Below are 27,689 nucleotides of genomic sequence, written 5' to 3'. Positions count from 1 at the left end.
AGGTATTTTCCAGTATCTTGTCTAGGAACTGCTGAGTACAAAGGGTGCCCTAAGCTAGCAAAAGGAAAGACCTGGAAAGGCTTTGGTTTGTGTAGCTTTATCACAGAGATCCTGTTCTATTCAGGCTTCTTTCCTGTAGGCTGGTGACTCCTCAGAGCTGCTCTGATGAGCTGTGGAGCAGGAGGCTGCTGCAGGGCCTTGGGCTCACTGGCACTCTGTCCCTGTTCAGAATGGCATCAGGCAAGTGTGCAGGCTCCTCGTTTTGATGTGCTGATGTCTGAGTTAAGTTATAGGGGAGATTTTCCAAAGCCGTGCTTAAGGTCATTATTAATTGTCCCTTTGAAAATGTGAGCATTTCCTACTTGCCTATAACTTTAATCTAATTCCCTGATATGGGCTTTGTGAAAGCCAGAACAGTCTCACTTGCTGAGTGAAAAGCAAAGGTCTCTTATTGCTTAGTGCTCAGCAGCTGAAGAATTCCCATGAGTGGCAGTTACCAGGTCAATGGCAATAGAACAGTCCTTGATGTTAATATTTGGTAAATTAGAAAAACAAGCTTGATCAGGTGTTTTTCTAATATTACATAAGAAACACTTTGTTCTCTAGCATTTTTCAAGTGTTGGAGAACAGCAATTGTTTGTGTAGAATTATGTTATTGTCAGTAATGTTCTTGCTTCTCTGCAGCACAGTGACATTGCCTTTATCCTTTAGAAGCAATGGAAAAGGATAAATGAGGTTAACAAGCTTTGATCTAAAGTGAAAAATAAAGCTGTGACTGTGCAACTCTTGTTGTATTTGTTCCGGTCAAGGGTTGGTTCCATTTATTTTCTGGAAAAAAGCATCTCCTTTCCTTGGCCTCCTCAGAATCAAAAAGCATGAATGAAACTCAGCTGTAGTAGATTTTTTCAGAGCTTAGCACAGCACTTAGAGATGTAGATAAGTTTGTTTTCCTTAATTGCTTCCCAATCAGAAACTGGATGAATCTTCGGGATGCAGAAACAGGGAAAATCCTCTGGCAAGGAACAGAAGATCTGTCTGTACCTGGAGTGGAGCATGAAGGTACTGTGTGGCCTTACTGTGCCTTTTGGGGCTGGGTGGTGCAATACGTCTGGGTCACCAGAGCTGTGAGCATACTCCTGCTCTGAATCTGAGGGAGAGATGTTCTGTCTGTGACTTCACACCTTCAGAGTCTTCCATCACCATAAACTGAGGACATGTGGGGAAGAGTGTGAGTGGATCAGTGGCTGGCAAAAGGGAAAAGTTAAACAATGCTAAGCAGGGAGCATAGCTGGGTATATATCATGCAAGATACCTACACTAAGGAAAAGCATGCCAACACTTTCAAATACATCTGTAGGAAAGCACTGAAATACAACTTTCAAAAGTTTGCAGGTTATTGAGGCTCTGCCTTCTTGATATGACTGTAATAAATGGCATGTCCACAGCAGCTACCAGGAGGCCTGGGAGAAATGAGCAATCAGACTTCAGGAAGCAGAAGAAAATCAGCCAGAAGTTTTCCCAGTCTTCCCAGATTTTGTGCTGCAACAGCTTCTCCTTGGATACATGGCTAGTCCTTGAATCCTTTTCACTGTCTCACCAGACTATTCCACTGCCTTGGTTCACTGCAGCTACAGAAAGCTGTGCTTTGGGGCACAGGGGAAAGCTGGACCTGTGTCTTCTGAGGGTTTGTTGTGCTGCCCCATTTCCCTCCTGCCATCTTTCTCACTTTGGCAAATCATATCACCTCACTGTGTCATGGATTCTCCTCACATATAAAACAGAAACCCTCACCTCCATTAGAGGAGCCTGGGGAATTAATTAAAGCATGGTCTGGCATGAGATTAATGTCCACTATACAAGGAATTGTTAAGACCTTAACTTGTGTGTAGTTCAATCATCCATATAGAAGATGGATGGCTGCAGACTGGAACAGGTGCAGAGAAGAGCTATTAGAAGAAGCCACTGAAAAGAGTACAGATGAGAGAATGGTCTTTCTTAGGAGAAGATAGGAGAAAAAGCCATTCTTGTATGGCTTGGCAAGAAAAGGGAGGGTGAGATGAATAGATTGTTCTCAATAAATAGGCTAAGAAGGATATAAATATGGCATTTGATTGCTGTTGAGTCTTAACATTAAACTGCAGAAAGTGTTGAGAATCACTACCTGAGCACCTGAAACTGGAGTTAACCATCTAAATCAGCTTTGGACAGCACAGCCTTATCCATGTACTCAGCTCAGTTCAGTGACAGCACATTTAAAACAGAGGCAGTCTGGGACATGCAAATCCATAAAGTTTGTTTTCTTCCAATAAATATATAAGCAAAGCTTGAAGTAAGCTGCTGAGGATTGTAGAATCTGCAGGGTTGTTCCCCATCACCACAGCCAGCTTTCATTCAGGAAATACAAATAATCCTTTCATTGTCTAAGAAAAGGTGTAGTTTGAAACATAAAGTTTGTTGGGCTAAGGCAGCTTTTTTTCTTAATGTCACAAATATTTAAAGTAGTTTTATTAAACTATGTGAAAATGTGATGATACAGATATTTTAACTTACTTTCAGTTTCTAATTAAACAAAGTTGGGCGAAAAAATTACGTGCTTAATAAACAAGAAATGTGTCGTTCATCACTTTCTAGTCCAGTCAGAATTAAGTATCTGACTAACTGTGTATTAGCTATAAGATTCTTTAAATAAACGTCCAGGTATATCAGGTTAGCAAAGAGAAATACAAGATTTAGGGTTAAGTTTGTGCTTACCCACATTTCAGCTTTTTTTAATGGGCCTATCTGATGAGAATCCAACTTCTTCCTCTTCTACCTTCTGAATGAAAAAAGACAAAAAAAAAGTGAAATGAGATTAAAATAAGTTATTTCAATTAAAATTTTCTGCTTGATGATATAAATAAAAATATCTTTGATCAGAGGTTTAAAGATTATTCAGTCCTATTTTTATTAAAAGTAACCTTTTAGTTTGTAATTTTACAACCTTAGAGCAAGCCAGCAAACTCAGCAGTCTGTCTTGGGGATGAAAGAAATGTATTAAATTGCAGAATAGGTTTAACAAGGCATTTCACATTGAACGGCAAAGGGCTGTTTATTCACAACAGGCTGGAGTCTGTATTTGTGGGGACAGTAAAGGGTGGTGCCATGCAAATTTCTAGCTGATAAAAAAAAGACTAAAAATAATTAGAGAACTTTTACATTTAAATCTCTTCCTTTAGTTTTAACTTTCTTTGTTACCTTTTGTTCTTTTTTAACAAACCATGGGCTGTGAACTTCTCCCTGGGATAGGATGGTAGCTTGCATTCCCTAACCCTCCAGCTCTCTAGATTGGTTTCATATCAAGGTCCTGCTCCATTAAACTGTTCTACATTAGATGAATTTGGCTGGGGTTTTGTAATCTTCCCCTTATTAAACAACAGCCTGCTGGCTGCTCATAGATGTTTTGATACACTTTCCACTTCTGGTTCATAAAACACATGCCAGATGTATGCCCTCCCCTCATTATTTCTAATAAATTTGTATGAAACAAATTCTGATATGTGGGAAGGATTAATACAATCACTTCACTGAAGTATGACAGGCTTGGGAGATTTTTTGTATATTGACTCCTCCCCTTGTCCCTGTCCCCCACCCATATTCTCCTGATTAGGACCTTTCAGCATATTAATCTATGCTCCCAACTGTCCCTTCAGTTACTTCTCCACCTCTAAGGAGTCTTATGAATCTACCAGGTACAGTTTGCCACTTGCTGTTGGTGTCTTGGTCAGTGCAAGAGACCAGGCCTTGGATTGCCAAATTAATCTCAAGTTTAGTACTGACTTGACTTCCTGTGTGGGTTTCAATGTTTGAGGAGCAGACATTTTGCCTACTTTTAGAGGATGACTCCCTAGAGCTATGTGAGGTGGGTAAATGGTGCCCCTGGGCTGGGAAATAGCCCTTTGTGGTTTGCCGGGGATGCACAGTCTGTAAGGGAAGGAGAAATGGGGCCGAACACACGTGGTCTACTACATAGCCCTTTGGCTGTTTGTGGTCTTCAGCATCCTTCCTAAAGTAAAAACTTAAGTTGTAACTCATACATCAGCTTGAAGGATGATGGGGTTTAGTGACAAACAGTGAAAAAACAGGAGTCTGAGGTATCAGTGTTCCATCCCTTGTTCTGCCAGAAGAACACTGTTCATTCCTAGCTCTGGGCAAGGTACATAAGGTGTTTGCATCTTGGATTTCACTATTGAAAATGTCAAAACAAAGTCCCTTGTATTTGCATTTCTCCTGCTGCTGTCATTTTGTACTGGCACTAATCAAAGTGTATTGTAGTAGCACCTGAAGCAGCTGGGTATTGTTTTATTGTGTCCAAATAATGCTTCTTTCTCTGTTTTACAGCTCGAGTTCCTAAAAAAATCCTAAAATGCAAAGCAGTGTCCCGGGAGTTAAACTTTTCCTCAGCTGAACAAATGGAAAAATTCCGACTGGAACAGAAAGTTTATTTCAAAGGGCAGTGTCTAGAAGGTATGCATCTGCTTTGTGTACAGTCCTGCTGCAGCACAGGGAGTGATCCCCAGTGCATCAGGGATTAGAGAAACTAAAATGAGTTGAATGTGATGATTTTAATTTTTCAGAGTAGCACTGGAGCACTCATATTGTCAGGACTAATGGGCCACAGTATTAGGGATAGCATTTGATAAGTGTATTAACACTTTGTTATGTAAGAAAAAAATCTGGGTAATCATGCTTCAGGGCATAAATCCACCATAGGCTGCCTGAGGCAAGATACAGGTTATTTTAGTGACCTGTGGTGGGGAATCATGCATCTTTCCTCAGAAGCACCCAGTGCTGGGCACTGCCAGACTGGAGGCCAGCCTGAAGGAGCCTCTGGTGTACTTATGTTGCAGGAGTGCCACCAAGTATTACCCGTGTGACTCCAGAGCTGCACATCTGAGCTCCCTTACTCCAGTATTCCTCTTAATCTGGGGTGGGGGAGGGGCAGATAAAACATTGAGCTCCTTCTCTTTTGGGCAACCAGTTGTACACTCAGTCTCAACTGGATCCGGAGATGTCTGCAAGAGGGGGAGTGCGGTTTCCCTGTTCCCAATTAGGTGTGATGGAATTTCCACAGAATGCTAAGGAAGTGGTGTGACTTTATCATTACCATCAGTTATTTTAGAAAGGGAGTATCTGCCTTAAGAGAAGGGCAGGGTTCAGTTCAGTTCAAGTTGTACAAAGTAATTTAAATGTAAAATGTTGGCAGCACAGCAGGACAGTTTAGGGAGTTCCCCAGCCTGTCAGGTGAAAAGCAGAAGGACCATTTGTGGATTTTATCTTCTTTCAAATGCCTCTGGATCTTCTTTTTACTTTGCAGAATGGTTCTTTGAATTCGGTTTTGTGATTCCTAACTCCACAAACACTTGGCAGTCCTTGATAGAAGCAGCACCTGAATCACAGATGATGCCAGCTAATGTTTTAACGTGAGTGCCTTGGGCTTACAGCATCTGAGAGCAGGCAAAGAAAAAGCAGTGTCTGGCATTTCCTTGGGGGCCATGGTGGGAATGAAGAGAGGGAGCTGCTACCAACTCTGAATCACCCCCACTACAGTTAATTGTTGAGAGATAAAAGGGGCTAAGCCAACCTTATTACCTTCTTTCCCTCAGGTCCAATTTGCATTAATACAGCAATGAAAGTTTGGGGAAAGTGGAACTCCTTTATTAGAGTTCCTTAATTTTTCTGAAAGGTGAGCTGTGGAAGGATTTTTAAATGCTTTTCAATTTAATACATCTTACAACCAGGAAAAAAAAAAAAGACACGTTTGGGCCATTTTCAAACCCAACTATTGATTGATGATTCTTGTCCAAGATGGTTGTTTTTTATGCAATATATCACCCATAGGAGCTGCTCTAGTGTGTGTTTCATCACTGTACTGCTTTGCCAAGCTTTGTGTCTTTTACACTGGATTATAAACTCTGGATGGAGTTGTATCTGGGAACAAAATAACCACACCAGGTAGGGAAACACTCATTTTACAATCACCCGTAATAGGATCCACACATCTTCCTCGGAAGACTCTTCTCCTGACCACTCTTTGTTTGCACGTTGACTTCTGAGTAGTTCAGCAATCCCTTGGACTTGTGTCAGAATAAAGCATGCTAGGCACTGCTCTGAGTGTGGACAGCAAGGCAGGAGGTGTGGTGGGATGACTGAAAAGTCTCTGAGAGAGGCCTCTGGGAAGCTGTAATCACTGACAGAAGCTGCCCTCCCTGCAGTGTTAGATGGGTGCTGGCAAGCACATGAGGAGCACATTGCCAGCAGACAGAAGGGTACAGGAATCTTCCTGCCAACAAGAGGCAGACAGGGAGCAGCCAGTCTCACCGCAAGGTCACTGTGTCCTTTGGAAGACCTTCATCTCCAGTGTTTTCCCTCTTGTTCCCTGTCTGGAGAAAAGCCAGTTGCATAGAGAAGGCTCAGGGGTAGGAACTATCATCACTCATTCCTATTCACAGCACATATCAAAGAGAACGTGGGCTCACAAGAAAGCATCAGTGTTCAAATAGTGCTCCCTGGCATAATTTGCCCAGAACCTCATCATTGCTACAGATGTCCTCAGCTCCCAGAGCTTGTGGCTTTCAGCCAGAACAGGAGGAGCCAATTTGGGAATCAGAGTAAAGACAGACATCTGACAAGTTGGTTTTGACCACCTTGGGAAATCAAGGCATTTTCAGGACTGCAAATTGTGAGACTTCAGTTCTCAAGTGACCTTGAGTATTTCCCAGTGTCCTGTTCTTTCCGTGGAGTCCTAGATCTCTTTCCTATTCATGGAGGTGTCCTAAAGTAATTCTTGAAGCTTTTCAGTAGAATCACCAGCCTACAGAAATCCAAAGGGGTTTCGTAGCTCAAAGAAATCAGCATCTTTCAACTGCCAAGACTTGGAAAGCCCCTCACATTCTGCTGTTTCCAAAGACAGCATGTTTGCCTTGGTGTTTCCATAGCAGGAGAGAATGAAGATGTGGTATTTGGTGCAAACCAAGGCACTCTGCACAAAGGATTCCCAGCTTAACTGAGAACCTTCCCTGACATTTGAGCTCGAGCATTGTCCATGCCACAACAAAACCCTTACTCTCTTGCCAGGTTTAGCTTTGCCAGTGTTACAGATACCAAGAGCCACAGTGGAGATGGAACTGCTGCTTTGATTGTAAAGAGCCAGGTTATTTAGTCATGGTCAGATCACTTTGCTCAGGTGTCCAGGTGTTGTAGTGACCCCAAAGTTTTTACCTTTGTCTACCAAAATCTCGAAGTCAGCATCTTAAATTGTCAGAGCTTTTGTCACACCCAAATCTACGTTTCCACTACAGTTTGTATGAAATCTGCTTTCGTGTTTGCTTTTAAGCACTTCTCAAGGGAAATAACATGTTAAGTTGGTCAGATTCACTTGCTCAGCACTAAAAGACAGAGATGGAGGATTTAAAAAAAGGATTCCCATCCATTTTCATAATTCACTGTGAGAGAGAGAGGCTTTTGAAAGTGCTGGGACTGGTAGATTATATTTAGCAATAGAAGTGAGCAGGTTTGTTGTGTGTCCTGCATGGTCCTGAGCCCAGAAAGGGGGTGGTGAGGGAGGGCTGGGCTTTTCCATGTGGGAATGTAGTGGTCAGATCCTTCAGCCTTGATGGCTCCTGGATCAGGACACAAGGCTCACTGTACATGGCTCCAAACCAAAGCTTATGTTGCAGGGGGTGAGATGCAAGCCCAGGCTTGTAAGAGCATTGAGAGGAGCAGTTGGTTCCTACTGTTTATGCACTCGTGTAATACCTCTTTTTTTCCTTCTACAGTGGCAACGTTATTATAGAAACCAAATTCTATGATGACGACCTTCTTGTAAGCACTTCCAGAGTGAGACTTTTCTACGTTTGAGATGGGGCTTTTTGAAGATGTTTTAGTTTTCCTCCATACAGTTCTTGGTGCAGAACCCCCTGACTATCCCGTGGAAGACACTCCTGTAGGCAGTGACCCTGGGGACCAGCTCAACGTGGGTTGTGACCTTTGCCCATCAGTTATTTTGCTTTCTCCTCTGACAAGACCAGACCAAACCCTTAGAGACAGGACCATCTGCTCAGCAATGCTCTGGGGAATAAATACTGTCTCTGAACATGGGAAAACGATGGTCACGCAGAACCAATACTGTAAATTATATTAGTCTCATCCTTTGTACTTCTTTGGATCCTGGTATAATCTCCCATTTCCACTCACACCAAACTCTAAATGCGTTTCATTTTGGGGGGCGATTAAGTTAAGATTTTCATTTTTCTCATGTTGTAGGTTTTTTTTTTTTCCTTTCACTGGATTACTGTGTAACTGGTCCACGTGTTCTCTTACCCTGAACTTGTAAAATAGACTGTGATATCACCTAATGTAATTAAAATACCATTTCTCGATTAAAACATTCCTACCGTCCAAAGAAGGGAAGAAACATTAGTTCTGTGCATTTTCCATTCTGTTATAAAAGTGACTCGCAGCAGACACTCCTATCACTCAAGCCAGCAGCAGAACAAGGCTTTCTACAGCCCTGCTTCTGCCACAGCCCCATCTCCTTGTTAAATTTCTTCTTCCAGCTGATCACGTAGGACAGGTTTCCTGACTGCTCTGGTCAAGGTTTCTCCTTGGCCTGATTTCTGTCTGTTAATACCTTGAGGCAATTTGTCCTCTTTGCCTCATCACTGGTTTCTTGAGCAGCACTGCATGCTGTTCAGCTTTTCTAAACTCCTGGGGATGCTCAAACCTCTCTGGAAAACCTGTGTTCCCCTGAACCCTCCAGCATCAGTCCTGTGCCCTGAGGCACAGCTGTAGCTGTGGATGCTGACACCAACAATTCCCAGGTATGTGCAGCTTCCACGACACATGGCAGCAATTCTACTACACCAGGTACTTGAGCCCTTCTGCTACTCCTTTCCCTTGTGGTTTCTAATTCACTCTAGCATGTGTGTATCTTGGGAAGGGGCCATCTCCAGCTTCTGCTCTTAAACATCATGGGCAGCTTTATGATCACTCAGCACCTTGGTCAGCCTGCCCTGTGTCTGGGCTTGAGATTCTTGGGAGAGTCATAGGGAGATGAAACACATCAGTACAGATCCTGAATTCAGCCAGGTGGGTGTATGTGGGAAGGACACGTTTTCCTTTAGGTTAATAAATCAGACCATTAATCCCCATGAGAGGAGCATTAGCCATTGCAGCAGCTTTCTCATGAGACCTCACTGGTGGATTTCACCCGTCTGCACTTGCAGGGCAAAGTCTTCTCAGCAGCAGGACCTGTCCTAGACCAGCCTCTACACAAGGACATCACCTGAAACTGCTTTCTGCACTCCACATAAACAACAACCAGTGATGGTGGGATCTCCATCAAAGAGGAAGGACAAAAGGTATCCACAAAGGAAAAACACAAAGGTCGAGGGTATTGAGAGGTACCTCTGTGTTCTAGGATCAGTGCTCTGCAAATGCACACAAGAGGTGGCTGCAGCTCCCACAGGGTGAGCTGCATTGTGAAAGGGTCCTGGAAGGACGAGGACCCGAGGCGGTCCGGGGGGAGCTCCGGAGCCCCTTCTCTCCACACCAGCTCCCTGCTGGCCCGGGCTGTCCCAGTTAACCCAGTTCACCCAGTTGGAGCTGGCCGGCCCCTCGGCAGCAGCTCTGCGGCTGGTTACTGCCGCCCTCAAGTGGCTCCGTGGGAAATAGCTGGCAGCTCACCAGCTCCTGTCCCTGGACCGACCTCTCCCAGTGCCCCCCAGCCCCCGCCAACAATCCCCAGTAAGGGGCTCAGCCTCTCTTAAAGAACCGATAGAGCAAACGCCGGGGCCGGGGGACAGCAGGGGAACAGATTCAGCCTGCTGAAAGGTCCCAGCAGGGCAGGGGGTACAATGTGGTCTGACCAGACATCACCCAAAATCCACGTGAAGGGCCCTCCATGCATGTAGCAGGAGCCCGTGCTTGGCCTAGGCAGCTGTGGGCATCCTCCCCGTGGGGCTGGTGGGGATGTGGGAGCCTTGGGAGAAGACAGGAGACACACACTGCCAAGGCACCGCCCTCATCATGTCCTGTCATTAGGGCCCCAGCAGTCAGCTCCCTTGCACAGAGTCATTGGTTCTTGGGCAGCAAAGGCCCCAGCAAAGGGGAAAAAAAAAGTGAAAGCAAAGCAGAAGGTCCAAAGTGTGAGTGTCACCACTGCCACCACCATGCCACCCTCTGTGCAAAGGCAGGTGGGTGACAGAAGTGGGAGCAGGGAACAACACAAGAATTCCCCAATTTGTTTAAAAAAAAAAAAAAATCCCACCTGAAAAAGGAAACTTCGCCCACTCTGGCCCACACATAGGGCTCTGCATGAGGGGATGGCTCCATGGTGGCAAGAGGGACAGCTTTCGGGAAGGTAGGACCCAGCCAGGCTGGACAAGGAGCCACTCGCCACCCAAGGCCCTCCCCAGATCCCAGCTGCTCGCAAATCCCTGGCTCACCTGAAGCTGCTGCCTCCCAGCCCTTGCTGGAGCCGTCGGCATTTGACCGGACAAGCGGTGCTCAGGACAGGGATCCGGTTGGATTCAGCAGCAGCCGCGGGTGAATTCCAGCCGACAGCGGCTGCTTTCCCAGTTCATTGTTCACAGCTGGGGTGTTTTGGCCTCAGCAGCTCCCATGGTGGGCATGAATACCTTCCAGCAGAGGACATTTGTTCTGCAAGAGCCTCGGGGCAAGGAACGTGCTCAGGAGGCTGCTCCTTGCCAGCCGGACAGCTGCCTCATGGGGTTCGACCCACATGTCGGGGGGGCTGTGAGCAGCCCTGGTAGCCTGCAATAAACCTGGCAGCAAGGGCAGGGCAGCCCTGCAGAGCCCAGACACTCGGCCAGAGGCACATCAAGAAGTGGAGGAAGGAGAGATGAAGAAGCAGGCAAGAGCTGGGTCTATGCACAGCCAGGGGAGCTGGCACAGAGAGGTTTGGGGTCAAACTTGTAAAAAGCAAGCTTCATCCTTACTGCCTTCAGCAATGGCTTCCCCTGGCATGCCTCCAAGCTGGGGCATTGCAACCGCTGGGCAAAAGCAGTGAGGTGGCACAGGAGGAGGGTGATGCACAACACACTTTGGGCTTTAGAGGAGCTCTCTGTGTGGTTTTGAGGACCATAGAGGCTCCCTGGACTAGAGTGGCTTCAAGCAATGAAAAACACCCATTGATGGGATACAAGTGGACCGGCTGTGAAGCAGGACCCTGGGTGTACTTGGCTCTTGCCAGCATGATGTGATGAGGGTGAATGGGGAACAGGGCCAGCTCCTCCCCACCACACAGCAAACATCAAGTTCTCCCACCATCACCCCACTGGGGTGTTACCATCCCATCTGCCACCCAGACACTTTCCCTGGTCACCACAGCGGCTCTCAGCTGCTTGGCCACCCGGTGAAGCCGTCTGGAGCTCCTGCTGGCGCTGCCCCAGATCTGCCCTGCCCAATAATGCTCACGCCGGGGAGCAGAGCCGTCCTAATGCGGTTAATTGGCTGATTCACGAAGGTTACCCGCGAACAAAAGGTGCACAAACAGCCCAGGGCCACGTTAGGTTCGGTGCTTGCTTTGCTACTCTTACCTTCCTGCTGGTGCAGGCAGCGGGTGGCAGAGGGCAGCACGTGGCAGGGGGTGGCAGCAGCAGGGGCAGCACCATCTCGTCCCATCTTACCCGGCTCCATCCTCTCCCGGCAGCACTGGGAGAGGCGGCAGGAGGGATGGGAAAGTTTGGGTCCCTCTGTCCCCTTTGTTGGGGGCAGAGATCCTGTTCCTGGGTCACCAGGATAATGTGGGCAGAGCCCAAGCCAGGTGTTGAGCTGCTCGGGCACAGGGACTTTGGGGCTGCCAAGTGACTTAAGTACAGGCTCCATCTGTCCCCAAAAGACAGGTGAACAGCCAGTACAGAGGCAGGACCCAGAGGACCCCATCTGAGTCCAAGGTGTCCAACTTTTCCTGTCCCAGAGAGCCCCTGGCCACCAGCCCTCAATGCCATGGGAACTGTTGAGGCTCAGGACCCATCTTACCCCACTGCATGTGTGACAACCATATCCATGGAGGCTTTCCTGACCTGCATCACCCTATCCATGCCAAAATCCTGCTTGCTCTCCCAGCAGCTCAGGCCAGGACAGGTTGGTAAGCATGGCAGGCACCCGGGAGGGATGATGAGCTGAGGGTGGACCAGCTGGGGACATGGAGTAAGGGGAGGAGTGAATGGCAGGATGGTGCTGTGGAGAGCTCTCCCAGTGTCCAGAAAGCTGGGCTGAAAAGTGCTTGTGTTGCCCTGGGTATGCAAGAGGACAACCAAGGAGAGTTTTGGGAAGACACATGCTGGCTATGGAAGATGGACACCAAAAAACCACCAGGGATGCAGAAGGAAGCCACAGGAGCAATGTGAAGACCTTGATGGCAAGGGACTTAAGGACCCAGGGTCGTCTGGCTGATAGAGAAGGAAAAGTGCTCAAAGAAGAGTTGCAGAGGTCAGATTTCCATGGGAGGAGGTGGCAGAACCAGCAGCTGAGGCCAGATACATTTGGCTTAGGAAGTGGGAATGTCTGCACAGGATCCTTGCAGGAAACTCCCTTGCACTGAGAGAGGGTGTCTGGGGGGAATAGCTCTGGCTGCCCAGTCACCCCCGTCACCAGCAGCCTGTTTGGGTTCCCTCTCAGGGTGACAGCCGTGCCCTGTCCCCGCGGTGCTGCCACAGCTCTCAGGGGAGGCGCTGGGCTTCCCACCCCACAGCACTAGATGGTGCTGCAATACAGCGAGATCGCTCTGGAACGAGCCGGCGGTGGAAAGGGAAGGAGGACACCGGTTTGGGTGACAGCGTCGGCCAGGAACCCTGGAGAGCCACCACGGATCAGCTTGCTTCGGCCAGCCCTACAGCAGGTAGGCGGGTGAGCCACCCAGGATAGGACGTGCCTCCAGCTCTGCCACAGGAGAGGAGCAGCCCTTGTGCTGGGCTGAATGTGCGGACCCCGTGCCAGCCTGGAGCCTGCTGGCTGCTCCGGCCACTAAGTGAGGAGACCCAGTACCTCCCAGTCACCCTACAGCTGCCTTCATCCTTCTTTCAGTCCTACCTTTGCCAAGCTGGAAGATTCAGGTGAAGCCCCGAGAGCCCAAGGCCACGGCTGACAGCCTGGTGGGGCTCCCCACAGCCAAACACAGCCCCCAAGCCCTCACTGGGACCCAGCCTGCTTTGTGGGATGTCCCCAAGTTTGTCCTCAGCATTGCCCATGGATCATGCAACAGCTGAGCTTCGAAGTCTCCAGTGTGGTGCACAAGCTACATCACTTCTTGCACCCCCCCTGCCCCAAGTCATGAAAGCTGTCCCATGCTCACTGCATTCTTGGTAAAGGGATCCAAGAGCCTCTCCAGGTCTTCATCTGCTCCAAAGCATGGTGCTCACTGCTCCCTCCCAGGGCTCTTATTGGGTCACACTTAGTGTGTCACTACAGGGGGGACCTTCAAGACCCACCACCCCTGGCCAGCCCCCACCACTCTCTCTGAGGGTTCCCAGCCAGCCATAAACAGCAGCCATGGCCCTCCTTGGGGCATACAAAGTTGAGGGTTCCACAGAACCTTTCCTCCTGTTCTCCCACGCTATGGAGAGGATCGGGTTGGCTGGATGGGAGAGAGCAGCCATGAGCTCGAGACGGTGGAAGATTCCCAGTGCCTGTGCAAGAGCCATAAGCACCCCAGCCTGTCTCTCTGCAAGGCTGCCACCCTGAAACAGGGAAGAAGGGTGGTGGCCCCAAAGAAAGCTGGCAGCAGATATAAGAATCCAGATGGATTTCAGATCTTGAGGACCTCTGCTGGACTGGAGACTGCCAGCTCCCTGCAAATGCCAAATCCTGGTGCATGATCAGAGCTGCCCCAGCTCACCAAAGGGGACAGGCTGTAGGGCGTGTGGCAGCCAGGGACAAGATGGGAACCAGATCTCCTACATTTGCTCTTCAGTGTGGGCTGGGCTTTCCTACCTGTACCAGACGGTTCTTGGGGCAAGCACAAGAACATCTCTACCACCTAGGGGGGACATCTTCACTCCATGGGATGGGCCAAGGGCAGCCAAGCACCCCAGGCTTCCCCACCCTACTCACAAGGGATCTGCTCCCCCAGGACACCTCACACTCCAAGCAGGATAGCAATTGCTCTGCCAGAGGAACATCTCTTTCTGTCTTATTTTCGAAAGCAACGCCCTTCTGTGCCTGTGATCCTGAGGAGCTGTGCCTTGAATGCAGTTTAACTCGTCAGACTCTTAAGTAGATGCCAATTACTTGCTCAGACACAAACCGCACCAGCAGCCCCTGTATGTGTCTAGTTTGGACACAGTAATTCCTGTGTTACCCACAGGCAGGTTCTCCACCAAGTCCTCAAGGTGCTCCAAATTTCATGAAGGTCAAGACACAAGAAAAGTTTTGAATGAGGCTGATTAAAAACTACATCTGGTCCAGGACAGGATTGATCTGACAAAACAGTTCCAATCCTATTATGGGCAGGTCAGGACTGGAGATAGGTCTGCTGGTCCATACCCAGTCCAGTTGCCTGCAGGGCTAGGGGTCAGCCCCTCTGGATGAGACCTTTGGTAGTTCCCCCAATGCATTGGATTTCAGGCCAGCCACATGGAAGTTGCTCTCAGTTCACCCAGTTGTTTAGCTGCAGGCAGCACACAGTTATGCCAGATGAAGCTCAGCCATAGCAGAGTCCTCAGGAAGGGCTGCCCTTGGTCCAAGTGGCCATTTGTGCACACTGGCACAGCCTAAGTCCGTCCAGGCTTGTACAAGTCCCTCTGCAGCTCTCCCACTAACCACATTTGGAGGCTACCTGGGATATTTTCAGTGTCCAGCAGCCAGCTAGTGCACCTCAGAACAGCTTCAGACTTTCACCTCTATGGCCTCCAGGACTGGAACAATCAGCAATCCAACCAGGAATCAACTTGCCCATGACACATGGGTCACAATCTGCAGGCAAGAGGCAGCACATGCAGTGTTTCTGCTCCATAGCTTGCAGCTGAATAAACAGCCCACGAAGCTTGGGTGAGGGACCCAGCACCATAGCACCCAATGGCCACATGCTCTTCACCTCCAGTCCCATGGCATCAACCCTCCATGGAGGCTGGTCACCAAGTGGTGGTGGAGATCATCTTCTGTGCACCAGCAGCAGGTGGGACTCCAGAGGTCCCAGCAGGCAGCCACTGTCACAATGCTGTCTCACCAGAGAGACCATTTTTTAGACATCCTCAGAGATGCCTTCAGCTGGCACAACTCCTACAAATGCTCTCCTGCTGTAGAAGACCGGCTGCTCCTGGGGACCATCCCAGGACACAACCTGAGCATTCTGGATTCACCCAAAAGACCCCAAGGGCACCAAAAGGAAACAAAGAGCCACCTTCAAGCTCTCCAGGACCTCAGAGGCAGAAGTCACTTTCAACAAACCCCAGTTCCTCAAGACAACCCCACAGCAGCAGCAGCAGCAGCAGGGCACTGACAGCCTTTATACCCCTTGCTGGGGTGTGGCTGCCCTGCATGGCTGGGCTGGCTGACAGGCGGCGGCTCTGGATTGGCTCAGAGCAGTCTCCCTCACCCTGTGATTGGTGAGCTGCCACCCGACAGCAGCGGGGACAGGTGGCAGCACGTGGTTGGCTGGGGGGGAGAGGGAAAGCACCAGATGGCAGGTCAGGATTGGCTGGGCCTGGATGGTGCTCGATTGTGGTTGGTGGAGACAGCAGGAGGGCGGGAGGGAGGCGGGGAGGGACAGGAGGGTTAGGTGGCAGCGTGGGATTGGCTGGTGGACTGTGCTGGTGCGTGGGGGTTGGCTGGAGCCAGGGGGCTGGAGAGGGGGGTCTCCACTGTGGTCTATGGACTGAGCTGTAAGGGGTCTCAGCCCCCAGTGCAAGAACCAGTCTGTCCCTGCCCCACCCTGTGCCCAGGGCCCTCTCTGCACTGAGGACAAGGGAGCACATCCACAGGGCACGGGGTGGTGGGGGCTGACAGACCCCTCGAGACCCAATTGTGGCTGCAGCTCAGTTCCATGGGGAGCAGGAGCACCATGGCTGCCCTGTGCAGCTGGCGGTGAGGGACAGGGGCTCATGGCAGCCTGTGGGTCTTGGGGATCCCCAAGCCTGCCCTCTCCTCACCCCTGCCTGCTGCATTTTCTGCCTGTTGCCCATCAGCCCCCCTGGGAGCAGCCTACAGGTTTTCCCAACATTCCCATCCCTTGACCCCCCGATTTCTGGGGGACTGTAAGCCATAGGACAGGTCCTGCTCCACAATGGGGGACAGCAGTGACTGCTACCCCAAAATCTCCCCCCTGTGGGTACAAAGTCAGGCCCTGGGGTCCTTGCACAGCTGTGTGTGCAGGTCCCCATGTCTGGGTGACACAGAGTCTGCTCTCACCAGCTCTTCAACCGCAGAAACCTACTTGAACTATTTACCTCACAAACCTGCAAGCACCAGCATGAATCACACATCGCTGGAGACTGTCGTGGTGCACAAGCCACGTGCAGAGCAGCCAGGGTGGAGGGAACAAGGGAATGGCACCACAGAGCACCAACCAGCAGTACAGCACTGGGTGACATCCAGCAGCATGATTTTCCACTGCTTGGTTGTCACATCCCATCTGGGACATCAGAGGAGCCACTGATCAAATCTACCACTGGCCTCCAGCCCTGCCAGGAGCATCCCAGCATCCAGGCAGGTGAGAGGAAGGGCTGGTGACAGCCTATCCATTGAGGCAGAAATATGATAAGCTATCAGCTAGCACCATGATTAGTTGAGGACAAGGGGCCAGATTTCAAGCTTACTTGCCACCCGTGTAAATAGTGACCTGGCTCTTCCTGGGGATCAGCTGTGACCCTTGCATCCAGTGCACTGATTATACGGTGATTCCTCATTTTTCAAAGAATAAACATCATCCCCCAGCATCTCAACACTAACTGCCAGGCTTGCAGTGAGAGAAGAAACGAGACCATCTGGCAAGGCTCCGGCACAGCCCAGATCCCTGGGGAACAGGGGACTTGCCAAAGCCAGAGTGGGTGAGGGTTTGGGAGGCACAGATGCAAGGCTGATTCCTGCAAATGATCTTCACACACCTGGCTGAGCCATGCTGACCTCCAACGCCCTAGAGGAGGAAAAATTAGCAAAAGAGTGGTTAGGAGCAAAGCAGCATAAGTCTAGGGTGTTACAGAGGTTTTGGCTTGGCTGGAATAAACCCCAGCCTGTCTTGCAGGGTCCCACCACACCTCTGCTTACTTGAATCCCCAGAAGTTGCTGGGTGGCTGGAACGAACATCCCTGCATGACTAATTCTGGCTGCATTCAACCTCTACTGACCACCAGGTCCTCCAGAACCCAACTACCCCACTCCCAGACCCATGCTGCCTCACACAGCCGAAGGAACAGGTCTTTGCATGAACTCGGCACCCTCAGGTCACCCACCTGGATACCAGATTTCTAGCACAGTTACTCACCCTTATTGCACCAGTCAAATAGTCTCCCATGCTTCTAGAGGAAAGGGACAGTAGGAATTCCAAGCACCCCATGCCCTCACACCAGCTTTTAGTCTGGATCTCTGAAGGCTTCCCAATTTTCCTGTCCCTACCACTCCCCAGGAGCAGGCAGGGCATGCAGGACCATGCAGAGGCCATGCTTGGGGCACAGCTGCAGCTCTCCAGCAAGTACAGCTGCAAAATGCTGACATCAGCAGGGGGTGGCAATGCCATGTGCTGCAGACACCAGCTGGGATGACAACCCCCAGACCCAGCCCCAGCCCCCTCCCAACACCTTGCACCCTTCTACCACAATCTCTTCCCAGCCCCAAGTCCAAAGCAAAGAAAGAACAGAAGGGAAAAATAAATACAAAACTGAAACAAATGAAAACAAAACCAAAAAGCAGCAGTTGGGAGGCAGCCTTGTTAGGACAACTCAGCAAAATAAAATTCCGGTTTATTGTTGGACAACATTGTTTCACACATACATCAAACAGGCCAAAAAAAAAAGAAAAAAAATAAAAATAAACAGCAACTTCATAGACAGAAAAAAAAAAAAAAAAAGAAAACAAAAAAAAAGAAAACCTTTTTTATCTTTGGCCTTGCCACCTCATACAAACCACAATCTATGGTACAGCTAAAGTACATACACAAAAAAAGTTACTGGAATGCTCAGAATAAGATTGTAAATTTTTTTTTTTTTGCATTTGTCTTTTTTTTTTTTTAATTTTTTTTTTACAAGGTTTTGTTTTATTCTCCTTTGAGATAATGGTTTGGGCCTGGTCACACCACAAGTAAAGTCAGAGATAGGTAACAAGAGAGATATACACTTCAAAGCCCCCCTTTTGGTCAATCCGAGATCACTTAAAAATGGCGGACCTCCTAACAATATGTACAAAAATATAAAATGTAAATAAAAAATACAAACAAATTCTCCTTTAAAGTACTTTTAAGAAAGAAAGCAGGGCCTTGAAGTTTTGGTGCTCAGGGCTGGGGGGGGGGGGGAGGGGGCCTGTGTGAGAAGGGAGGGGGCAGTTTCTCTCCCCGCTTACGGGCGAATCGTTTCGTATGTTGGTTGAGTGGCAGCGCCGCGCCGGGGGGGCCGGGGACGGGGTTCACTCTACTTGGTGAGGATGACCACGGCGGAGGGGGGAGGAAGGAGACGTGTGTGTGTTGGGGGTGGGTGGGAGGGGGCTGCAATGGGAGGGAAAGGGGGGTGTCCCAAGGGCGAAGAGGACGCGCTGGCCTTTTTTGTTGGTTTGTTTTCCTCCTTATTTAAAAAAAAAATAATAATAATTTGCTGCCTAGTCATCTTCATCGGTTTTCTGCTTCTTGGGATCGACGTCGTCATCCTGAGGAGAAAGCAAAGCCATCAGGAGAGGTGATGAGGAGTGGGGCTTGCCTGAGGGGGTGGCGAGAGCCACACCAAGGCAAAAGAAAGGTCTGGGTCCCTCTCACACTTCAGGGACAACAACAGAACATTAAGTGTTTCCCCTCAGTGCAAAATCCTCTTAACAGGAGCCCTGAGCACCCTGACCTAGCACTGCAGGCTCCCCACCCCAGGGCCAGTGGCTCTGTGCAGCCCTGCTAACCAGGCCAGCATATAAACAGAACTGTGCCAGGTCCCTGGAGACACAGGGAGGATGTTCCACCCCGAGCCCAACCTGGCCTCTCCAGCCCCACTGATGCTGCCCCCCAAACCCTCTGTGGAGACACAGGTGTTTCCCAGGGGCTGGATGCTCTTCCTACCTCATCGTCCTCAGCTGCTCGTTTGCCTGTGGCTCCCTCAGCTTCGTCATCTTCATCACCATCCTCTTCCTCACCTGCACGGAGAAGGGGAGGAACATGAGACCCTCTCCGAGAGTTACAACACCATGTACCTCCCTTCCCTTGGGTTTTATTCCTGTCTCAGCCTCACATTGCAATGTCCTGTCTCCACAGGTGGCATGGCCCCTACTCAGTCAGCAGGTCCCTGAAGACCTGGGGCTTTTGGGGCATTCTCCAGCTGACCTGACCCACCCTAACAGGAAATAAGAACTGGCAGCAACAAGCCTGTCTCCCACCATGCCTGTAGAGCAGGCAACAGGATGGCAAAAGCAGCACCTGCCACAAGTCAAAATCACATCAAAAAAAAAAAGGGGGGGGGAAAGGGAGAGGAAAAACTTTCTAGTGGCTGCTCAGCCTAAGCGCTCCAGATTATTTCTGCTTCCCTTCACAGCTATTAGTCCATCTTTAATGAGTTAAGAGAGCCAGAACGCATTAGTTCTGAGTCAGAACACTTTCTAATTATCAGAACGGCAAAACAAACGCTACCAACTTATCTTACAGTCAGGAGGATGAGCAGAGCTCTGGGCTTTGACCCACTTTGAGCTCAAATAGGCCAGTGGATCAGAACGACCAAGTCCAATGCCTTTGGCCAGTTTTGGGGAGTCTGGGTAAAGCCCCATAAGAGGAACGAGCACTCAGCTGCCGAAACGAGTCTCTTGTGTAACAAGAGACCCCACTAAAACTCTTGAGGGTTAAGGCTAGTAAGCTGGCTTTAAACCACTGCCACGAGCCACACATATAGACAGTCAGGGGGGATTAAGGTCAGCCCATCCTCCTTCCCCTCTCCTCCGCCCGGCGTGTGCCCGGCAATGGCGTGGCCCATGTGGCAGGAAGGGCCAAGATTAGCTTCCAGTGATGGATCAACACCCTGGCAGCCACCACACACACCAGGCCGGCAGGTCAGGTGATGGTGCCAAGCTGATTTGGAGCATTTTTAGTTCTTTGAGCTGCTTTAAGCAAAGCAAATAATGAGATGGGACGGAAAGAAGGGTGAGAAAAATATACCCTCACACTCCCCTTTGCTGTCAAACTCTAGGAGGAACTTTAGCTGCAAGTGTTGGGAAAAAAAGCTGATGCAAGCTGCACACACTGCCTTTAAATTGCTCTCCTGCAGCATTCAGCTGCTCAGGTGCAGCTTTTAGGCAGGTATCACCCAAGGGCCAGCAAGGCATTCACACCTCCAAGCTCCGAGTGCCAAATCATGCCTGTGCTGGGCGAGCTGGGGGATCAGGGCTGGCACTGTGGGACTGAAGCTCCCCCAGCTTGTCACAGCAGTATCCAAGCAACACTTGCACTACACACACACCAGCACTCGCATCTCCTCCTGCCCAAGGGGAGGGGGAAGAGGCGAGCATTCCCCTCTCTTTCATCCCAAAGCAGGGCTGGAAGCAGCTGAGCTTTTGACAGCACATGGCAGCATTGCGCTCATGCCCAAGGATTAAAATCCCAAGTAGAAAAAGGACCACAGTTCCCAACTTGAGATAGTTCCTACTCAAAGGGCACAACAGGATGCTGAGAACTACCCCACCAGAGGCAGCTTTCCCTGACAGACTGAACAGGCACTGGCCTAGCGGTCATTACATTTCCAGCCCTGTCCCCATCTCCCAAAAATCACCAACAGGTTAGTAGGTCAGCATGTAAACTGAAAATTCACAGGGGATTAACCTACTAACAGCTAATCAAAGGCACAGAGTTCATTTCAGCATAACAAGAATGATTTTCTCCCAGCCTTAACAAGTGATAAACAATATTATTCATCCAAGCAGATCTTGGGGAAAAAAATAATAGTGGGGATTGTGCGAAGTGATTTTTTGAAGTCACTGCTGGATTTCTGGTTGCTGCTGCCAAAACCCACTTCCAAGCTGGGTCAGGTCAAGAAGCAGGGGAGGCAAGGGAGACACGGGACACTGCAGACCAGGAAGGTTCAAATCAAGCCTGTCCACTCCTGCTAACAGAAATTAAGAGCTGCCTGCTACCACACTGTATCCTACCCAGAAAAGGGTTGGGAGATGGGACAACATCAGCCTCTGAGCATGTTGCTCCACAAGCAATGATGGTGACTGATCCCTGTGCCAATGCATGGCTATCCCAGGGCTGCCCCCATCCCACCAGCCAGCACTTGTGGCAGCCATTGCCATGCTGGAGTCAAGGGCAAGTTTTACTACTTGCACGGAAGGGTAATGCGCTTATTCAGCACCGCAGTACAGTGCTGTCTGGCCAGAGGAGGGAGGGGAGGGAGGAAGGAATCTGCTGTCAACCTGCTGGAAGGGATTCAAGGCTGACTTCACTCCCAGTGCTGGTGGCCTGGGCAAGTAAGGAAGGACTGAGCCTGGCTAGTGAGAGCCACCCGGCTGCAGCCACAAGGGGGAGATGCTGCTCCCGGCTCCCCTCCGCTTCCCAGGAGTCTGCTGCCCCAGGAGGAGCATCTGTGGGATGACTGGGGGGTGGGGGTAAACAAAGAAAGTTACCATCACCCTCTTCCTCCTCATCCTCTTCCTCACCACCTTCCTCTTCTTCTTCGTCTACTTCGTTATCGGCCTCCTGCTCCCCATTCTCCTCGTTCTCCTTGGCAAGACAAAACATCACTTAAAAAAATGCAGTAGGAAAGGCAGAAGGAGGAAGATATGTTCAGCAGAAGTGCATGTCCCCTTCTTTCCTGCCTGTCCCCTTCTTTACCAACCCACATGAGCCCCAGACACACATCCTGCTTCCTGCCTGCCTCCACATGAGCAGGCAGCCCAGGAACCAAGGACCAAGTTTAAAGTAACTTCGGGCTCCAACTTTGAGGCCAAGACAAAGACTACAAAGGCTCTTGTGACACACTCAAAGGCAACACAGTGAATTTTCCCCACCATGTTAAAAATACAAAACCTACAGGTTTACTTGTATACAATGCATTCCCTCCCGCTCAGTTGTTACAATATAAATCTAGGGCTTGTTTTTTGTATTTTTTTCCCCTTTTCTAGTGCCTAGGAAGGAGGTGGCACTGGGCATGACCTCACACATCTTTCAGGGCAGAAATCCAAGCCTATCCCTTCCCTTCTACATACACACACAAGCTACCCACAGGCTCAGAAGTAACTGTTGATCCTGAAGCCCCAAAGGCTCTGCACAGCACAGTGCTGCCATTTGGAGGGGTCCCTTGTCAGGCAGGCCTGGGGACAATCTCACAGCAAAAGGGGGAGAGGAAAGAAAATAAAGGTGATTGCATCAGAGCTGACTCTCACTGCAGTGTAGCTGTACTCACAGCATTGCCGTTGGCTGGTGCATCTCTGCCATTTTCTGTTTCTTCAACAACTTCCTTCTTTTCTTTTAGATCCTGGAAGGAGCAGAAAATCAAGTAAGTCACCCCAAATTCCAGGTGTCTATGTCACAGAAGCTGCAGATTAGGTGTGAAAAAACACAGAGAGAGCGGGAGCTTGTTTCTCCTTTTGCTCTGCAATTTGGTCACCACATTCTAGCTCCTCCTTGGGAACAGGAGAGTGTGGGGGTGAATCTCAATCCAAGTCAGCCTTGCCAGAGAGCAGCTATCTATAAAAGAGACTGCTCTGTTTCACCTCTGAGCTCCCCAACACACAGAGCTGGCCGCCTGCATATGCTCAGCAGCAGCAGGGCTGGCTGATTGCCCATCTTAGCACAGTCCACGCAAGCTCCTGCAACGACACTGAGAAGGACAGCCCTGTCCAACCCACGGTCTCTGCCGCCCCAGGGCTGCTCAGCACCTTCACAGCAGGAACAAATCCCAGGGACTCATTAGCAGAGACTGTGGTCTCTGCCACGCCTGGGGAAAATCATACGGCAAATATTATGCGCCTGGTCTTTCTCACAGCAGAAGAGGCTCCAGGATCCAGCTCGCAGCTTTAAGTGTAACAGGATGGGGTGGGGGAAGAAGTCTATTTTTACACCATTCCAAGAGCTGTGCCTGGCTAGTTCAGTTCAAATCTCCAACGCGAGAGGAACGAGGAGAGCGGGAGCTTGTATGTTTTTGCTATTGATCACTGTCAAAATGTCATGCCAAGTCGCTCGGCAAACAGGCTGAGAGGATCCAACTTTATGTTCCCACATAAAGAACACTTGGATTTAACACTGGCATCTCTGCTTGCATCCTCCTCCCCTTCTGTTCCTCCATCAGCTGGAGCGAGATCCTTCAGCACAAGAAGCATTACCCCAGCCAAGGAAAGCAGAGAGGCCCTTCCCCAGGGCCAGCAGCCGCACAGCCGGCTTCAGCAGCGACCACGAGGTGTTTTAAAGTTGCTGGCAGCTCCCGGCTTCGCTGCAGCAGTGAACAGAGCTCTGCCCCCCCTCCCTGCCTGCCCTTTGCGGCCTCGGCGCAGCCAGCGGGCACTTTCACTGAGCCACTGTCGCTTCCTCCTGGGAACGCTGCTGAGTAGAAGCACAGTCCTGGCCTTGCGAGGGTGACAGTGGCTGTTTCGGGAGGGTTTCTGCTACTCTGCAGGCTGCTGGCAGACTGGGCAGGGGTTTAAGGCAGGCTATTTAAGCCACTCAGATGCTGTTAACAGGAGGCACCTGGGGTGCTGGTGCACCGAGGAAAGACTTAAACAGGTTTAGGGCGACTTCACCTGTTGATCAAATCTCACTGAACCAGCATCCCAGAAGTCTGGGGTGAAACAAAACTACATGCCCCCTCCACCCTTCACTGCTCCCCTATGAATCCCAGGGTGCCTCCCTGTTCCCTGGAAGCTGATCACAACCATTTAGCCTCCTGTGCATCACCGCGTTGCTGCGTTCTACAGCCGCTGCCTCGCATCAGGCACACAGGCATGAGGGCGACAAAGCATTTCCGAAGTTAAACACAGTGCAAATCAAGCCGTCAGAATTTCCACATCTCACTGTGCCCCTTCTGAAAGAGCCCTTCACAAATTGTAAGCAACACTGGCTCTTGGGGATTTTTTAGCTGGACAAACCTCCAGCCTTGACCTTTCCCACACTACTGAAGATGCTCTCAAGTGTAGGGGCTGTCAGGACACCAGGTCACGCACCTTGTGACTGCAGCAGGGCTGCAGCCAGGACCAGTGCCTCCCTTTTCAAGGTAAACAGACGTGCACAGCAGCCTCCAAGTAGCTCCAGAGCTTTGACAGCCTCTAATTATAGGTGTGGTGAAGCTGTTTGTCCATAAAATAGCGATGGTGTTTAGTCATATGCCGACTGCCCCGGGAAGCTCTACCTTCCCTCCTCTACTCCCAGGGCATGCAGCCTGTGAAGCCACAGAGCCCGGAGGGGCCATCCCACAGCAAAGAGCGGGATCCCGGTGGAGAGGGCCGGGACCTCGCTGCCCACCTCCTTGGCGAGGAGCCGCGTCTGTTCTCCCCCGTGATGGCAAAGCAGCAGCCGCCGCCTCCCGCCGGCAGGGGGCCCCCCCGCGCCGCCACGCGCCCGCCCGCCGTTCAAACCGCGCGCCACTCTCCGCGCCCCTCTCATTGGCCACCCGCCAGCGCGCCGGTCCGGCGCCCCGCGGACTGCCGGGAAATGTAGTTCCCGGCGGGTAATGGCTGGAAGGCGGCGCGGAGCGGTGGACTCCAGTTCCCAAGGGGCGGCGCGGGTAGGGCCGCACGTGGTGGGCGCCCCGCGGCACCGCGGCGGCGGCCGGGGGCGGTGCTCGGCGCGGAGCCACCGCCCGGGCGGGGCGGGACACCCCACCCCCCACCTCCCGCTCCTCTCCGCCTCCCGGGACGAGAACGAACGGCCCGGTGCCTCCGCGCTTCCCCGCCACCAGGTCCAGGCGGAGAGGTGGGGGGGGGAAAGGAGCGGGTCACCTTGCCGCCCTACGCGCCTTCGCAAGCCCCGCAGCACAGACCCTCGCGTCCTCACCACCTCCTGAAGGCCAATTCGCGGATGAGGGCCCCTTCCCCCACGCGGTAAAGGGCAGGGGAAGGTTAACGGCAAACTTGGCCCCGTTCCTCCGGGAAGGGATGGGGATCGACCCGCCTAGCAGCTTCCCGGCTCTAGGAGGCTGCGGGGACCGAGCCACGGCCCCGGAACGGAGGCAGAACGAGGGAGGGGGATGGGGGAAAGCACGGCTGCGGGAGCGGGAAACAGAAGTGAAATCGAGATCTGCCAGAAAAGGCGTTTTGTTGGTTGATTTATGCAAACCCTCCTCCCCATCTTTTTTTTTTTTTTTTTTTCCCCCCCCTCATTACCCGCTTCCGCCGGGAGCGCCCAAGACCCGCTGCGGGTCGGGGCACAGGGTGAGGAGGCCCCCGGGCACGACGACCCCATCTCCGGCAGAGGTCGAGTGCCCCCGCAACTTTCCCGGCAGCGGCGGGAGGACACGGCTGCGGCCCCGGACTCGACGGGGCGAATCGCCGCCCACGGCCCGGCGGGGAGCGCAGCCCGCCCGGGCGCCCGGCGCCCCCGGGGGACGCTCCACCGCGGCTCGCAGACAAAGGCGGGTGCCGGGAACCGCAGCGGGGACTCCCGGGAGAGCCATTTCCAGCCGGTACCCGCGCTCCTTAACCGCTCCTCATCACCTCCCGGCACCGACTCACTAAGTTATCCCGCTGCGGGGAGCTCGGCCCAAAGCCCCCAGCACACCGGGGCAGCTCCGAAAATAGTAATTGCCCTCCTCCCGCCCCCTCCGGGGGCAGTTCCGGCACAGCCCCATACTCCAGCCCCATCCATCTCGCACCTCAGGGGGCGACTGCAAAATAGCAACACCTCCCCCCCCCCATCCAGGGTACCTCCGACACAGCAAATACGCTCCCCTCCCCCTCCGAAACCCTCCCCGTGAAGGCAACTCCGAATTAGCAACTATTCCTCCCCGCTCCCTCCGGTTTAACACCTACACAGCGACTCCCCACCCACCCCATCAACAGGGTACAGGTCCCAAATACTAACCACCCCTCCTCGCTTTTCGGGACCAACTCCACGAGTCACTGCCCCCCCCCCACCCCAACCCTTCGGTGCATGCTCCGGAGCGCCCCCCCTTCCCCCTCCCCTAGCCCTGGGGACGGCACCGAACGGGACCCAAGTTTGACGGGTCTGTCAAGCTCCCGCAGCGAACTGAATGAGGCGAGCGCTGCCCGCCGCCGCCATCCCCCCGCCGCAGACGGGTGCCGAGGCGCAACCGTAGTCCCACCCTCCCCCACGCTGCCCGAGCCCCTCCGCGGCGGGACGGCCCCAGGACCACCGTCGCCACCGTTCCCGGAGAAGCATGAGAGAGAAAAACCGCGGAGCCCGGCGGGGCTCACAGTACCGGCGAGAGCGGCGAGCACGTTTCTCCCACGCTGTAGACAAAGAAACGGGAGCAGGCTGCTCCGCGCGGTGAGCGTGGAGGTGGCGGCCCCGCACCAAGCCCCACCGCCAACTTCTAACGGGGGTAGAGGGAAAAGAAGCGGGAAGGCGAAGAGGGAAGGGGAATTTTAAAGAGAGAAAAAGATAAAAGAAAACCGAAAAAAAAAAAAATCACTTGGGAGGGGGAAATTACAGCAGGGAAAAAAACCCGACGGACGGCGATTGAAGCGCGGGGCGGCGGCTCACCTTGGCGGAGATCTCGGCGCTGGTGTCCACGGCCGTGTCGGACATGGCGGGGGCGTGCGGGGCTGTGGCGGGGCTGTGGCGGCGCGGGCGGCGGCGCGGGCAGAACAATGCCAAGATGGCTTTGCGCGAGCCAGTGGGGACTCACGCGGCGCCACCGGCCCTCTTATAGAGCCGGGGGCGGCGCGCGCGCTGCCCCGCGCCGCGCCCATTGGCCGCCCGCGCCGCCGCCGCCGGCTCCTATTGGCTGCGGCGCAAACAATGGGCACGGCCGCTTAAAGCGGCAGAAGCCGGCGCCGCCGACACTGCGGTGATGAGTTCGGGCCCGGTCTCAGCGTGGGCGAGGCGCGGGGCGGTGGGCGGTGGAGCTCCGCCCTCCCCCTCTCCCCTTTTTCCTTCCCCTCCCTTAGGTCTGAACCCCGCCCACGCCGCCTCCGCCACGCCCCGTGAGGCGGCGGGCGGGCGGGCGGGAGCCTTGTCACCCCTCGTACCCCCCCTCCCCGACACTGTCCGCAGCCATCCAGCCCGCCCGCATGCCTGCGGAGGGGTGGGAGGTGTGCGCGCCCGCCCGCGGAGGGGAGGAAAATAATATGTTAAAAATAATAAGAGTAATGCGGGAGAACCATTGGTGCCCCCCAACTCCCGCTCCCCCGGGGCTTCCACTTGCCCGGGGAACGGTGCCCGCCTGGCGGTGCGGGAGCAGGGAGATGGGAGGGGGGAAGCCCTGTCCTCTCGGTGGCGGCCGGGGTTATCCCGCGTGTCCCCCGCCCTCCCCCGCGCAACCTGCGCCGTGTTTTCAACGCCGAGGAAACTTTGGCCGCAACAGCAACAACCACCGTCACTCCCGGGGGAGCGGGGGAGGGGCGGCCAG

At 52.1% G+C, this 27,689-nt stretch overlaps 2 protein-coding genes and 1 long non-coding RNA gene across 3 annotated transcripts in view; 1 reads left to right on the top strand and 2 right to left on the bottom strand.

Annotated features, from left to right (window-relative positions):
* Window positions 1–8,457, top strand: part of PDE6D (phosphodiesterase 6D) — a 32,703-nt gene extending 24,246 nt beyond the window's left edge. Inside the window, exons 2-5 of the mRNA XM_071752434.1 lie at window positions 971–1,059; window positions 4,378–4,503; window positions 5,354–5,459; window positions 7,815–8,457. Coding sequence (XP_071608535.1) covers window positions 971–1,059; window positions 4,378–4,503; window positions 5,354–5,459; window positions 7,815–7,896 — 403 coding nt within the window. The 3' untranslated portion in view covers window positions 7,897–8,457. The remainder of the gene's footprint in view (window positions 1–970; window positions 1,060–4,377; window positions 4,504–5,353; window positions 5,460–7,814) is intronic.
* On the bottom strand, window positions 1,053–11,621 carry LOC139799903 (uncharacterized). Its single transcript, XR_011727509.1, has 3 exons — window positions 10,485–11,621; window positions 2,752–2,815; window positions 1,053–1,806 (listed from the first exon to the last, which is right to left on the bottom strand). It is a non-coding gene; the product is annotated as an uncharacterized lncRNA (long non-coding RNA).
* Window positions 11,622–17,920: 6,299 nt separating this feature from the next.
* Window positions 17,921–27,045, bottom strand: PTMA (prothymosin alpha). The gene is given in 6 exon segments (XM_071752431.1): window positions 17,921–18,849; window positions 19,247–19,320; window positions 21,793–21,886; window positions 22,572–22,643; window positions 26,822–26,899; window positions 26,902–27,045. Coding segments are annotated over 6 exon segments (495 nt in total). The 5' UTR covers window positions 27,031–27,045; the 3' UTR covers window positions 17,921–18,801.
* Between the last annotated feature and the right edge of the window lie 644 nt (window positions 27,046–27,689).

This window comes from Heliangelus exortis, chromosome 9, assembly GCF_036169615.1.
Source record: "Heliangelus exortis chromosome 9, bHelExo1.hap1, whole genome shotgun sequence".
NCBI classification, from domain to species: domain Eukaryota; kingdom Metazoa; phylum Chordata; class Aves; order Apodiformes; family Trochilidae; genus Heliangelus; species Heliangelus exortis.
The sequence above is the reverse complement of the archived record's forward strand: the minus strand, read 5'-3'. Positions and strand labels throughout refer to the sequence as shown.